General features: G+C 48.3%; 1 protein-coding gene across 3 annotated transcripts in view; it reads right to left on the bottom strand.

Moving 5' to 3' along the window:
- LOC121708774 (pecanex-like protein 1) overlaps positions 1-15,003 on the bottom strand; it is a 24,192-nt gene extending 9,189 nt beyond the window's left edge. For 2 of the 3 annotated variants that reach the window (XM_042091657.1, XM_042091659.1), the window contains exons 1-25: positions 14,611-15,003; positions 12,500-12,803; positions 11,784-11,992; positions 11,568-11,673; positions 11,334-11,373; positions 10,942-11,037; positions 8,874-10,718; positions 7,838-7,967; positions 7,274-7,449; positions 6,809-6,866; positions 6,567-6,717; positions 6,239-6,396; positions 5,349-5,502; positions 5,183-5,215; positions 4,701-4,872; positions 4,466-4,576; positions 4,180-4,271; positions 3,946-4,055; positions 3,507-3,612; positions 3,320-3,412; positions 2,445-2,595; positions 2,002-2,146; positions 821-998; positions 521-629; positions 83-212 (exon numbers count right to left, since the gene is read on the bottom strand). In XM_042091657.1, the coding sequence (XP_041947591.1) occupies positions 83-212; positions 521-629; positions 821-998; positions 2,002-2,146; positions 2,445-2,595; positions 3,320-3,412; positions 3,507-3,612; positions 3,946-4,055; positions 4,180-4,271; positions 4,466-4,576; positions 4,701-4,872; positions 5,183-5,215; positions 5,349-5,502; positions 6,239-6,396; positions 6,567-6,717; positions 6,809-6,866; positions 7,274-7,449; positions 7,838-7,967; positions 8,874-10,718; positions 10,942-11,037; positions 11,334-11,373; positions 11,568-11,673; positions 11,784-11,992; positions 12,500-12,652 (4,706 nt within the window). In that variant the 5' untranslated portion in view covers positions 12,653-12,803; positions 14,611-15,003. Of the gene's footprint in view, positions 1-82; positions 213-520; positions 630-820; positions 999-2,001; positions 2,147-2,444; positions 2,596-3,319; positions 3,413-3,506; positions 3,613-3,945; positions 4,056-4,179; positions 4,272-4,465; positions 4,577-4,700; positions 4,873-5,182; positions 5,216-5,348; positions 5,503-6,238; positions 6,397-6,566; positions 6,718-6,808; positions 6,867-7,273; positions 7,450-7,837; positions 7,968-8,873; positions 10,719-10,941; positions 11,038-11,333; positions 11,374-11,567; positions 11,674-11,783; positions 11,993-12,499; positions 12,804-13,775; positions 14,283-14,610 lie in introns of those variants that run through there. The other variant, XM_042091658.1, reaches the window with a different exon arrangement.
- Between the last annotated feature and the right edge of the window lie 116 nt (positions 15,004-15,119).

Genomic DNA, 15,119 nt, shown 5'->3' with positions numbered 1-15,119 from the left:
AATCATTAGGCACCACTCTGGGTGGGCACGTCCTGATGTGTGGAGGTCACTGAACACTCAGCTGAGCGGGTGCGTAACTGACTTGTAGTCGCGCTCCCAGAACTTGACAGGGCGGGTGTAGGATGTGACGAAGACGGCGCTGCCCAGGACGGGGTTGAGCGGTGTGGAGAAGAGGGCAGAGAACACAGCCTGAACAAACAACATGGCGGAGTCTGCAACAGGGCCACGGTTAAGCAACACAGCAGTCACACCAGTAGAGTTACATGCATCCTCAGTGAATACAGTACTGAAGATCTTAAATCCTCGCTTATCATGAATAATCACACCTAAAACTCTTAGCATATAATCACACCTAAAAAAACTCCAACCCTGAAAAGAATATATTGATCAGTTATGGGTTGTATTAAGTTAAACAACCAAAGAACACAATGTAGACACCTAGGCAGTAGTGTAGCCAGGATGAATGGCAAAATGATTTTTAAAACAGAAATGCCAAGGGCAGAACCCCTGAGAAGGATACGAGGCACAGCAAAGGGCTGAGCGAAGGCGTGAAAGGCAGAGCCCCAGGTGATCTGCCAGGGGGCGATGTAGGTCAGCACGAACCGCAGCTTATACAGCAGGTCCCACAGCTGCACACACACACACACACACACACACACACACACACACACACAAAATCACCTTCTGTGTGCCATTTGGAATGGGTTGATGTCAAGCCTTTCATGTGACATCTGCTCCAATATTACTCATGCAGATAATCTGTATACGGTACACAACCAATGGCAAGCGCACTGAATGGAGGGGGAGGTGAGATGCAAACCTTGCTGAAGAGGATGGACATGAAGTAGTAGTCGAACAGGAAGGTCTCGGAGAAGTGGGGGTAGTCGAAGCGGAAGAAGAGTGCGGTGAAGCAGAGGGTGACGTACTGCAGCGATGGCGCACAGAAGGACGAGCGCAGCAGCTTCATGCCGGCCAGGGAGATGAAGAGCGCACGGCCACTAGGGGGAGACAGAGACAAGTTTTAGGAAGAGAGTCAAAGTTACAGTTTTTCTCACATCACTATTAACATTTGCACAGCAGTTAGTGCATTTCTCAAAACAATTAGTGCAAACTGCAAAACCTAGTGGATAACCTACAAAAGCACGTCACTTGCTCAAAATGGATAGTCCATTTCTCAAAAGCAAGTATTTATGTCAATGAAACTGCCAGTGTCATCAAAATGGGAAGTCTTGACACCATCGTTTATGAACAAGATAGTCAAATGGCTTTGTCATGTTTTCATTACGACAGTTTATGCTCTCAGTGTTTTCCAATGCAAAAAAAAGGTCAGAACTCGGGAGACACTACCTGAAAATGCTCAAGACAGCACTATACAGTACTTGTACAGCCATTCGAAAACTACAGTAAAGTTACAAATTGCTGTAGTTAGTTAGATAGATAGATACTTTATTGATCCCCAGTGGAAATTTAAGGTCTAGGTTAGGGGAGTAAGTGAGTACAAGACACTGAATATGTAAGTTTCACAGTTTTACTATATATGCTCTTTGCAATTCTACAGCATTGTCACAGAATTTGATAACTAGTTCACCAATTTTGTATGTAATGACTCAAGCAATGAAATGAAGACTATTAGTTTTATTGGGAACGACTATTCAGCATCCATAAGTATAGTTCATTTTGACTGACATGACAAAGCAACTGATACATGTTCAAAAGCATTTGCAATTTGTTCAGAGGAAGGAGACATTGCTACTATGATGTGCACAAATGACTAAATGTTGTGGAGGTTGAACTAATAGTTAAGAGAATTTTCATTCTGATCTGAGAAAAGCAACAAAGCAACTGCGGAAAACTGTAAATAATGGTGCTAACAAGAGTGCAGTGCTGGTCCAGATGATATTAACTCAGCTGTGGGAGTTGAACTGGCATCATAAAATTGGTGACTCTGGCCCACCCGGCCCATGTTTCAGGTGACAAATTATGAGAGCCAGAGATGCTTACTAGGTGCCGGCCTTGTCCGGGCTGCGTCCGACAGCATGGGCTTCGGTGGTCAGAGAATTGAGCACCACTGCAGGGTAGATGAAGTACTTTTCCACACACTGCAGCCAGGCGTAGAACTTCTCAAACCACATCAGCTGGGCCGCATCTGAGGAAGAGAGACAATATCAGACTCAAAGACCCCCCCCATCATGGCCTGCTATTACCCCTCAAAACATTATGGACTTGTTTTATTAAACCCTTCCACAAACCTTAAGCAATTACAAATGTTTCAAAAATGTTGAAGCCATTGTACAAGATTATTTAGTTTCAAATGTTAAAACAGCCCAGCCCACCCCTGAATTCCAGCACAGTGCCTGAGAACTTTAAATCAGGCGTGTATACAGACGGCAAAAAATGTGCACTGCGTCTCTGAGGAACCTGGTTGTGATGGCTGTGACACTCACCGCGGACCTCAAACTGGCTGTACTCGCGCGAGCGCAGCACGGGGTGGGCCAGACAGAACCAGGGCAGCTGCTTACGGAGCTGCGGCAGCAGGTAGTGGGTCAGGAAGCCCACCACGCCGGCCAGGATGTACAGCACAAAACTCAGAGCAGGCTGGAGAAGGGAGGAGAGAGAGAGAGAGAGAGAGAGAGAAGGAGGGAGAAAGAAGGAGAGAGAAGGAGGGAGAGAAAAGGAGGGAGAGAAGGAGGGAGAGAAGGAGGGAGAGAAGGAGGGAGAGAAGGAGGGAGAGAAGGAAGGAGAGAGAGAAGGAAGGAGAGAAGGAAGGAGAGAAGGAGGGAGAGGAGAGAGAAGGAGAGAGAGAAGGAGGGAGAGAAGGAGAGAGAAGGAGGGAGAGAAGGAGAGAGAAGGAGGGAGAGAAGGAGGGAGGATGGAGAAAGAGAGGAGAGAGAAGGAGAGAGAGAAGGAGGGAGGATGGAGAAAGAGAGGAGAGAGAAGGAGAGAGAGAGAAGGAGAGGAGGAGAGGACACAGAGGATACAAAATAGGTTCAGTTTAATCCACAAACATAGCTGTATACTATACAACCATCATAATCATCATTCATTTCACACCATTTGTTGAACAGATTTTGCAACACAAATCCATAATAGTAGTCTGCTTAACCAACTGAGGTAATGTTGTTCGCCTACATACTTGCTAAACTCAAAGCTTTCTGTGCACATCTCCAGAAAGATAAGCATAAGTACACCAAGATATAATGTGGTAAGAAGATCCTTCATCTGCTGTGTAGTGGTGCATATATTATAGTTATGGTTCTTAATTTACACCGTTAGTCCCAAATTCTCTGTGGTGAGGTGCTACAGGCTGGACTGCACTGACCTGCAGGGCGATGAAGACAGTGCTGGCACTGATGGCAAAGGTGATGATGGCCATGAGTGGACACATGACCAGGTCCGAGTGCAAAGTCTCTTTCTGCAAGTGACGGAGAAAAACAGGAGCCGCACATGAGAGAAGCATTGAATAGACGCACTGCCTAGTCTGTAGCGTTAGAGTGAGGACGCCTTACCACAGAGTTGCGCAGTTTATCAGGGAGGGGATCTTTAATCTCTACAGGAGGATCCTCAGGAGTTCGGCTCTCCAGCTCTGGAAAGAACTTGGAGCGCACAAAAGACCTGGAGGAAGGGAGGGAGAGAGAGAAGCAAAACATTCTTAATGGGTCTAACAACAAGACCATGAGGCAATGGATGTTTAACTGCCACAGCAGTGTCCTAGAGGCCAATGTCTAACAGAGCTCAAGCACCTTTAGAAATGCACATATTCCTTATTCGTTTTATTTTTGAGAGTGTAAGAGTGTAAGGTGAATGTTGAGGAGTGAGTAAAGGGTTGTGGGGGTGAATGTTGAGGAGTGAGTAAAGGGTGGTGGGGGTGAATGTTGAGGAGTGAGTAAAGGGTGGTGGGGGTGAATGTTGAGGAGTGAGTAAAGGGTGGTGGGGGTGAGGACTGACCAGAGGACGGTGGGGTCACTGCTCTGTCGGCTCAGGTGGTACGACAGGGCCAAGAGCAGCCCGCAGAACACTGAGAACAGGACAGGTACATGCTGCTCCTCCCAGCTGACCTGCTCACACACACACACACACACACACACACACAAATGTATGAAAATAGAATGGTTTTAAAGTTATATCTTTGTGAACCCCTCATATTCTGATTTCTGAGAGCGGTGTTGAAGCTTCGCTTACGGTAATGGCGCCCAAGCAAAAGCCATAGAGCAGGGCAGCCACCAGTACACTGCGGATCAGGCTGTAAACGGATGACAGAGGGCTTGTGGTGGCTGAAAAGAGGGACACACACACACACACACACACACACACACAGTGAGTCAGGAAATCACAGAGCAGGAGGAGACAGAGACACACAGTGAGTCGGGGGGAAACAAATCCAAAGTGACCGTAATGTTTCTCCCCATTTAAAAACACTGCTGTACACTGATGCTGATGGTTCCTGATCTCTGCGGCGGACGCTCACCTGTTCCTCCAAATATGTGCATATCCACCTGTTCAAGCAGACACATGAGGAAGGTGTTGACCTGAGGTAGAAGCCCGAAGAGGAAGATGACGGGAAAACAGAGGGTGAACACTGCAGGAGGAAGTACGCAAATCACCATCAGGCACATCAACACGTCACGCCTCTACAGTGACACAACATGCAAAAAATATGTTCCATGACGGGAATGCGGACTGGTCGTTTTCTGGCAACTGACCAATGAGTACGTCTCGAGCACAAAGCAGGAAGTGCGCCGAGAAGAAGGTGACCCCGTAGAGGGAGAAAGGCTGCAGGCGGGTGGAGCGGCCGCCCAGGTCAAAGACGAAGATGAGCGCGCAGCACAGGCAGAAGTAGGCGGGGCGACTGTACACGATGATCCAGTTATGGCCCTGAGCACAAGGAAGTTCACACACCTTTACAGTCCGTCAGAGGGATCCAATCTCAAAACAACACCTGAATTGCAGCATATCTGGTCCTTATCTGTGTAGTAATTGGTAATGCTTCCTTTATTGCTACTGAGGACACATAAAACGTCCTGTCACTTTGCTTTATTGCCTCGATAACATTGTGTATTATATTTGTATACTTATTTTATTACATTCCTAAATTATATTTACTGTATTTCACAATGTAAATAACATTTGAACCACAATGTGTAGACATGTGTTGCATTCACCTTCCTTTTCTATTTGTACTTACATGCATTGGGGAGGCTGCATCTGGCTGAACACTCTACAGAGATACAGAAGTCAGTGATTAGTGGAGACTCAGTGTACTCAGACTATCAGGAAACAAAACCTTAAATGAACTAATCAGACTCAAAATTGATCTTTGCTCTCAAAAGGGCAAAAGGGTGAACTCTGACCTTTAGTAAGGAGTACTGGCAGCTGGCTATGACCAGGCAGAACTGGAAAACCCAGATGTCCCTGAAAAAGCCCTGTAGAAGAAGCAGGAACCCCAGGAAAGCGACCAGGCAGGCGAGCACCACTGCAAACACGTTCTCCCCAACGCGACGGTTCCTGAAGCAAAGGCATTCGCACAGTCACCAGTTATATTACTGCACGACCTTCTAGGTGTCCTTCTAAGTTCCTCATTTAAAGGAACACGCCACCACAAGAAGGAATTATTTGTTGGCTCACTTTTACTCACAACATGCTATCCGGCAACGAAAGATTCCATTCACTATGCTAAGCTAAGCTAGCGGGGGCACTCCCGGACTAAGACATTGCATGCATGGAGACAGACATTTTTTTGCTCACTTATCTAACTCTAGGGGAGACGGAGAATAACCCAATTTCATAAAACGGTGGCGTGCTCCTTTAATATTAGACCAGCTGACATCAAAGTGTGGTAAGGGTTTATATTAAACAAGTTTCTATTAAATCAGCTATATCAGTTTATACTTAATCTGCAGACTAAATGCATTTACTACATTCCATGATGGCCATGGCCTTTAGGATTTAGGATGTCGCACTCTCACAACACTAGCATGATTCCAGCAAATATTTAGGAACAGGCCTCCAAGCAAGGCAACACTGACCAAATCACACTGCAAGAGCACATGTAATTGAACATTAAAAACAAGACCATCAATCTGACAAGGTTCTCTGCAACACAACTGTGTTTTTACAGTGAAAGAAAAGAAAGAAAGAAAGAATCTATCTATCTATCTATCTATCTATCTATCTATCTTTACATCTAGCAGCACTACAGTATGTAAAGCATGGCAGTTATTGACCAGGTCTTATAGCTCACCTGTCGAGGAGAGCCAGGAGTGCCAGGCGGTCATAGCGAACTCTGAGCCATTTCCCCGGTAGCACCCAAAAGCGGTAGTACTGTTTGGGTTTGGCCTTCTCCTCGATCATCAGCGTGTTTTCCTGAGATTCGTGAAGGGACTCGTGATCCATGTCAAACTAGAGGGCCGGACAATTGACAATAATCAGATGCTAATCAGGTCTTTCTAGTCCATAGGATTATTATGTTAATGCTGACAGCTTTGGAACATGTGCACACAAGCCTAGAGAGGACAAAAGCCTGGTGTTGGGACGTTTCCGCTGGTGGAGCTGGACAGCTGTGGGCTCACCTCAGACATCTCCAGCGGCACACGGCGCACCTGCATGCCCTGCATGCCCAGCAGTGCCACAGGCCTGGGCTGCAGCACGGACAGCACCGGCCCCCCCTCCTGGACGTCCGTGGAGGTGAAGCTGGACGACTGCGACTGGCGCTCGCGCTCCCTGCGACACCGAGAGCAAAGAGCAGGTGAGCATTGCACTCCCTCAGACTGACCACTGTCGGATAACGCTTGATGGACAAAGAGCAACTTACTGCACTGGGTCCTCGTAACCACCACCGGCCGGCCCAAATGTATATGACCTCTTCACTCCTGCGGACAGCAGAAGCATGTCATGTCATCACTTGTCTCAAAGTCAAAGTCAAAGTGTTGTCTATCTAGAATCTAGTGTATTGACAGTGTTACTGTTAGAGTGTTGGGCACAACTTTGGCCTTTAATCTCTAAAAAAAAAATATGTTCCACTCCATCTACGCGGCATCATGATTCAGGAGGGTATTAGGACCAATACGAACCATGAGACCACTGGTTTGCAATTTCTGTTGCAAATTTTTTGTCTTTTTGAGCTAGATTGACTGGCCTTATTTAGATTTACACAAACATGCATGTCACTGAAAAATTGTTTGTAACGGTTAGACCATCAAGCTATTCACTCATACAAATGTAATTACACAAGCTACTGGTGTGCTACAGTTTGGAGATCCACAGGTTTGAGATTTACCGCTCTCGTCGTAGAAGTAGTGCACGGCCCCCTCTGACGTGTCGTCGAAGGTGGAGGCCTCGTGCACGCCGGAGCGGGGCAGGAGCAGCGAGGAGGCGAACTGCAGCGCCGAGGGGAGGGGGAGGGTGCGCGTGCGCGAGTGGGAGGAGGTGCGCGTGCGCTGGAGGTCCTGCAGGCTGAGAAGACGGAGAAAAGATGGAGGTAGTGAGATCAAACGAGCCAGTACTCTCAAACTCCAGCACGCACTGCAAGGAGCTCCTTTAGCTGAAGACATCATAATTGGGCGTCATTGGAATCACAAAGTGCCAGGCTGGGCGATCTCCTAGTCCCCCCCAAAGGACCCAATTTGACTGCCAGTCTTTATTGAATGCAAGCAGCAGCAAACCTCATTTAATTAACTGATCTGAAGCCTTCAAATGGCTGCACACTTGTGTTGCCAGTATTCTCCAACTTATCTGGTATGGAAGCACACAACCGCTTAGGGGATAATACTCCTAGGGGATACTATTGCTGGGGATAACAGTGCTCCTGCTGCAGGAAACTGGAGACGCTTAGCAGGCATACCTGGGAGGGGATCCCATGGACGAGGGGGGAGGGGTGGGATTGCTCCCGGCGTTGTGGCGTCGGCGGATGGCCTGGGTTCTCTTCACGCTGCTTACAGAGTCCCTTTTACCGCCTTCTTCTGGGCCCAGCGCTGCAAACACACACACACAGTTCATGGACGGAGATCAAACACAGTTCTGATGGGGAACAGTGCAACCTCATGCAGCAACCACGGGAAAGATACACCCAACAACAGTTAGTTATAACTATTGCCATTCCTTGTGTAAGAATACTACAATCCTACCACAAATGCACATATTACATTCCCTGCAAAACAGACCTATGAAGTGTTGTAGTTCTGCCATAGCCTAAATTACATAAAGGCAATTTAAACTACTCTTACTGGACTTGGTGGAGCAGCAACAAGGGTAGTCCTCTAACAATTAATAACAATTTTGTCAAAACAATGACTTTTGGTTCTGGGCAATTCAAGTGATTTTGTTCATGGTTTTCAAGGCAACAGGCCAACATGTCACTTTTCAAGAGGCATTACCTACTACACCAATGTGACTACAATGTTTGACACCAACCTGAAGGGAGAATTTTTGAACAACATGTTGGCTATTGACCCATTTGCCACATCTGAACTTTATCCGATTCGAACTTCCTGCTTAGGATGAATATGCAGTAAAGGAGTCTGGTTTGGACCAGTAGCATACAGGAGTCAGGAGTCAGCCTTGTTCACAAAGGGGCCAGCAAGGCAGCCTGCTCTCAGTGCAAGTAAACAAGACAGCACACCTGACTCTTCTTTATCTTTTATCATTTCAGCTGGATCTTCACATGACTACATCAGACATAACTCTTTCACAACAGGAATGCAGTCCCACTGGACCTTAGTGGATAACAACACTACAATGCACCACAGCCAAGGCATATAAGTGGGTAGTATCAATTACGCTCTCTTGGCTTAATATCCTTCGATCAGACACAGACACAGACACACACCATCATCATCAGCAGCAGCATCAGCAATAAGCAGAGGAGATGGGCTACTCACCTCCTCCGACAGCTCCTTCTTCTACGAGTTCCCCGGCCCTCCAGCCCGTCTGATTACCGGCCCAAGAACCCCCCAGAGAGTCCAGTCGGTGGTGTGCCCTGGCGAAGCCGTCCGAGGGCAACGCCCGTGCCTCCAGGTCCGACTTGGAGATGGTGAGGGGCCTTGGCGCGGGCGCCGAGGCCGCGGGGGGCAAAGGCAGCAGCGTGGACGCCAGGGAGCCCACGTTGGTGTGGCTGCCGCCGCCGCCACCTCCGTCCATACTGAGCACCCTGGCGTGGGTCTTGGCACTGGCTGTGCTGGACGACCTCTGGGCACCGCGCGGGTGTGAAGGGCCCGCCGCCTCCGAGCCCTCGGCCCCGTCCCGGGCGCCGAGCGGGTTGGCCGAGGCGGGGGTGGACGCGGTGATGGCGGCGTTGGCCAGGTCAGGCGAGTAGCAGGAGGTAGAGGAGCTCGAGTCGTCGTCGTCGTCGTCCGAGCTGTAGTGGCGCTGAGAGCCGAGGCTGGAGCCGGCGCTGATGTCGCTGCCACTGCCGTCGTCGTCGTCGTCGTCGCTCGAATCCTCAAACAGGCTCTCGCTGTAGGCCTTCGCGCCGAGCCGGCTGCGCACGGGGATGTAGTCTCGGTGCTGCCCGTGGCCGTGGTGATGGTGCCGGCGGTACGAGCCGCAGTCGAAGCTGCTGCTCCCGGCCGTGCCGCGTTTGCGGGGCGCTTTCCGCCGGCCGGGCCTGTGGTCCACGCTGCCCGCACCACTGCCGCCACGGAGCAGCTTCAGGTCCTTGGGCCGCACCACCTGCTGCTGCTGCTGCTGCTGCGCCTGCAGGGACGCCTGGTCCGACAGCAGGAAGGGCGGGGACGTGATGGGCAGCGTGGGCTCCGAGCACACCAGCCCCAGAGCTAGGCCCGAGGGGACGGAGCTGGCCTGCCGCGGAGGGGGGAGAGGGGGGACGGCCACGGCGCCGCCGCGGTCCACGTCGCAGACGCCCGAGTTGCCGCCGCCGCTGCTGGAGGGCGACGAGTCCGGGAGGCGCGGGGACTGCGCGGGGATGTCGCTGGGCAGGGCGGGCAAGTCCTCGCCCTCTACCAGAGTCCGGTCCAGGCCCTGCCCGGGCGAGAGCTCTTTGGAAGGCGACTGGAGTAGCTCGCTGTCCGAGAGATCATCCGTGTCGCTGCCGCCGTGCAAGGGGGTGTCCAGCAGTGGCCCAACAGCAGCGTCCCCCCCTGTTCCCTGGCCTGCGCCGGCAAAGGACGCCGCTGCGGAGGCCGGCAGGTTGGGCTTGCCCAGGGAGGGGCTCTCCAGCTGGGTCGAGTCCGTTTTTTCGCTGCGGTAGCTGCTGACCGTGCTGAGGGTCTCGCGATCCGTAGTGGCGCCCCCTCCACTGAAGCAGCTGTCCGTAGATCCGGCCGCGATGGCTATGCCGCCGCGGCTGCCCGCATGCTCCTTGCCACGGGCGAAGGTCACGGGGTCGAGGCCGAGGCCCAGCAAGTTCTCGCTCAGCTCCTCGCTCAGGCTGCTCTTGATGAGCGGGCTCAGGGGCGCGTCGCCCAGGCTCTCCGACTCGGCCGAAGGGCCCAGCGGGGAGTAGCCGCCCAGCCGGTCCTCCTCGGGGCTGGGCTGGGACAGCTGCTCCAGGGGCCCGTCCTCCTCCACCCCACAGTCCTCCTCCACCGGCTCCTTCTCCTCACCGTCCCCCTGGCTGGAAGGGGAGGGAGGGATGGAGGGGCAGCCACTCGGGTGGAGGCTGCTGAATCCACCAGACATGACTCCACCGACCCCCATCAGGCCGGGGAAGTCGGCCATGAGGCCTGAAGCAGCGGCCAGGCACGACTGAACAACACTGCCAGCGCCTATAAAGAGACATCACCATCACAAAAGTAGATCTTTCAAAGCAGGTGTAGACAAACATATACATACAGTATGTGCAATCAGATTCTCATAGCTTATCTATGTCAAAACATTTATATCGGATATATACATTAAAATGCATAGATTTAATGAAAGATTTGATCTGGCCTATTATCTAAAAGAGTACATGTCTGTGGCACACGGTGGGGAGTCTAGAGGGCTTACGTATAGTGTCCTGTGAGCTGTGGCGGAGGTCCTCTCGGTGTGCAGACGTCAGTATCACATTGTTACTACCCTGTTCTCGCATTAGCTCCTTGATATCTGGGATATAAGCAAGGAAACAAGGAAAGTGTGTCTTAAAAGCTCAGCCTAAATTCTCATAGCATCAGCCACATCAAGTAGTCCCTTGGTAAATACACACTAAAATTAAACCATTCCCTGACAGGAGCCAGGCCACAACACACATTCAAGGAATCTGGGACACTAAAAAAAACACCTCTTCTCTATTATTAGCCAATCTGATGATACTCAGCCTTCATTTGAATGTTATAGAAAATAACTCCACATCCCAGTCTCTTTGAACACATCTCCCTGGAATAACTTGACAGTGCAAATACCTTTTGATCCTGCTGTGTCATCAAGCTGAGGCAAAAATTCCTGAAAAGAAACATTAGCCCAAGAGAACAATATTCATTACTATGTATTAGTAATAAGAAGAAAATAGAGGATAGACCTAAGGAATGTGAATATCCTATATATTTTTTAAGCAAGATGTAAATTTCATACACCTTATCCATTCTTTTGACTGACTTACTGACAAACCACTCTAGTGAGGGGTTATTGATCCTTACCGACACTTGGTTAAGTCCAAACAACGAGTGCTGGGAACTGCAGCGAACAGGAGGGGTTGAATTGACCTTCCGGAACACAGTCATCTCGACACCAACACTGCTGTCCCTGGCAACGCAATGAACCCCAGATGAGCCAACAATTGATCACAAATGAGCCTACACCGCATCAGCCAAAGACATGTGGAGAGAAGACCGTGTGGTCCTGCATGCACCGACCTGCGTTGGTTTCCATCATGTCCTCCTGAGCCATCCTCTCCCTCCTCCACCCTCTGGTTGTCTGGGGTGAGTGAGGCCTGCCTCTTCTCCACAATCTCTCCCAGGTCAAACATGGCATGGAGGCGAAAGTTCACCACCTTTATGGCAGTGAAAAAGGCTGCCACCACTGCACAGTACACGCCTGCCACCACCAAACTGGGTGGCAGAGCCTGAATGTGAACAAATTAAGGAGAGTAAGTCTATTAGTCATATTGTCTCATCAGACTGCTCTATAAGTACAAGTCCAACATGTAGACATCGAATCTTCCATAGGATGTAGAGATGAGGACAATGTCCCTTCAAGACCGATCAAGCATGTTGATATATACACCGCACTGTACGTAAACAAACACACAGTCTTCGTTTCATAGTTACTAACTGTTCTCAACATCAATCCTTTCTTAACTACCCATATTCAACACACTGATCTCTATCTACCCCTGCACCAAACTGACCAACTGAACTGGGTTTAAGCGAGTGTATTAACATTAACAATCTCTTGATTTAGCAGGTGTGTTTCACTGATGTGATCAGTGACTTCAATCAGATTCAGCAAGGATGACAGTGGGTGGGTGGGTGGGGGGGGGGGTAGGAACAAAAACAAATAATCTGAGCTAATCATTGTACATTTCCAACAATTAACAACTTGACTACCAGAGGAGCTGCATGAAACTCACCATGTACAATAAGAAGGGAAAGGCCAGGAGGAATATCCAGAGGTAGAGATGGAAGCAGTTGGAGAAGGTGCTTTGATGGGGATCCACATACCAGCCTCCAGTCAGTGAAGCCCACACACCCTGACGGAGTATCTGAAGCGCCTGAGAGCCCATGGTCCCCTTCAGATCATTCACGCCAAGGCCGTAAAGCTTCCTATAAGGCTGCAGCCGAACACTGCTTACTTGTAGCTTCCCCCTTTACACCGTCCCTATAGTGGCACTTCCACTGAGGGTGACTGGGGGTCTTTCTTCATTTTTGCACATCCTAGAATGGGCATTGAATAAGATGATTGTTATGGTTGTTAGATAAGACAACAATATTTGCATAATCAGCAGAGTAACAGACAGTAGATTTAAATGCAGGCTAGGGAGAGGCATTATCATGTTCATACAGAGAAGAACAACAACTTCGAATTCACGTGATCAAATCAATACATTCAAAACTGTGTCAGGAAGCCCTGGTCAAGCTCATAGACAGTAAAGGGCATACTACCATACCTAACTATGCATTTACAAAAAACACAAACAAAACAGTACAACCTGCTGTCTAGTTAATTTGAAATAGGACATGTTGTTTTACATAACATAACACACATAACATATGCAGAACATGACAGTTTGATAGAACATCTGAAGCTAAACATGCTAGTCCAATAAACCTTTACAGTGTTGCATTATTCCAATAACATTACAGTACACTGTTCGAGTGCTCGTAGGTCAGTTATCTAAAATCAAGTTGACGTATTCAGCTAAAACACAAACTAGACCATGTATCCCAACATAGCAATGCAGGAAATCAACTACATTTTTAGCCGCACCATGTGGTAAACTCTGCGCTAACTACTTAGCAAGAATAGCTCGGTAACAAAGTCAAGAAACGTTAGCAAATACTCACAGGGGTGCATTCGGTATCATTTGTAGCAACATGCATACGATGCTATGATTAAGATAACTATCATTAGTGGTTAATGATCAGTTTGGCATTCCTAATTGGATACGGTTAACCACTGCAATAACAAAATAAACCTTAACGTTACGTTAAAACCGTTTAACGTTAGTGTGAGCTAGGACTCACAGTGCCTGACCAGGGGCTGACTCCCTCTTCAACACTGAGGTTACCAAAGTTAGGTATGGTTACAGCTGGCCTTAGGTTGACAGTAATGTATGCTGAGGTTAGAGTTTCGTACGTGGCTGGTGCGTTTATTTACAGAAACATTTACCAGCTAATCAATCTCACCTTAACGAAGACCATCAGATTTCGAAAACAAGTTGACCATACAACGTTGACGTTAGAGGTCTTGACGTTACTGTAAGCTAACGACAACATCAGCTATCGATACGTTTATTAAATCACCACGAAGTTAGCTTTGATGAAGATATTATTTAAGAGGATCCTGCAGTCTGCAACGTTAATGTTACTAGACAAAAGAATATTGGCATTAATTGGGTTTGCTCATAAAAAACCCCATCTCAATTAGTAAGAAATAGCTATCGCTGGTAACGTTAGCTAAAAGTATGATCACGTTAGTGACTTGGATGAAGGTTCGATTACGTTAGCCCCAAAACTCTTTTAAAGAACGGGGGCTAGCTGGATAGCTGTCAAGCTAACATTCAGTTAAAGAGGCTGACAAAACGGCCAAGTTAACTGTGCATTACCATTAAATGAGCGTATAACACCTAACGTATAGTTAGGTCTTATAGTCAATGCTATCTAAGAACGACAAGTGACAAAAAACTACACAGATGTTTCCAACCGAGTCCTCAAAAAAGAAATGTAACGTTAGTTCCAACGTGCGCCAGCTTGCTATGGTAACCTGGCAGTTTACTGGGAGGCTAGTTATACCTACTATAATGTCCCCTGGGTTTTTAGGAACCTCCAAATCGTATTTGATATTAGGTTAGCCACTTGATTGCTAGCTGGCTAGGATAAGTATCTTAGCTAGGCCACACACAACCGAGTAACGTTAGCTAACGTAATGATAGCTACAATGTTACTAAATACAAATTATTTTGGTTAACAATAACGAAACGCAGAAGGCCTTATAAACGTATCAACAAACTGCATTTATTACCGTTGATTTCAGGTCTCTTCATCCTTTCCACTGCATGCCGCCGAGAAGACTGCTTAGGTTTTTCTTTTTCCACCGCGGTAGATGTTGGCAAGCTGGCTAACTTATCATTGTTTTTCAATGGTCTTCTTGGCGAGTGTCTTCGTTTGATAGACACGGTCGATGTGTATCCACGTATACTCTAGTATTAAGACTAAAATACACAGTATAAACACGTGATCTTGTTTGTCCTCTGCATTTTATAAACGATTAATTGAAATACTCAATACAGGCATTATAAATGCCAATAAAAATCCTGACTAGCGAACATTATTTCTCCCCAACCTGCTAACTTCCTCCTATCGAATTCGCCCATTCACACAGGTAGCACACACCCACCTACAGGAAGAAAAATACACTCCACGTCGTGGTTGGCTGCATTACTAATCTGTCATAGAGACTGCACTCGCTGATTCGTCTTTGTCCCGTCTGACCCTTTTCCTGTCTAAGCAAACGAGCCTTTTCAATTGGTT

The sequence above is a fragment of the Alosa sapidissima genome, chromosome 5, assembly GCF_018492685.1.
Source record: "Alosa sapidissima isolate fAloSap1 chromosome 5, fAloSap1.pri, whole genome shotgun sequence".
Classification (NCBI taxonomy): domain Eukaryota; kingdom Metazoa; phylum Chordata; class Actinopteri; order Clupeiformes; family Clupeidae; genus Alosa; species Alosa sapidissima.
This window is presented reverse-complemented; position numbering and strand designations above follow the sequence as displayed.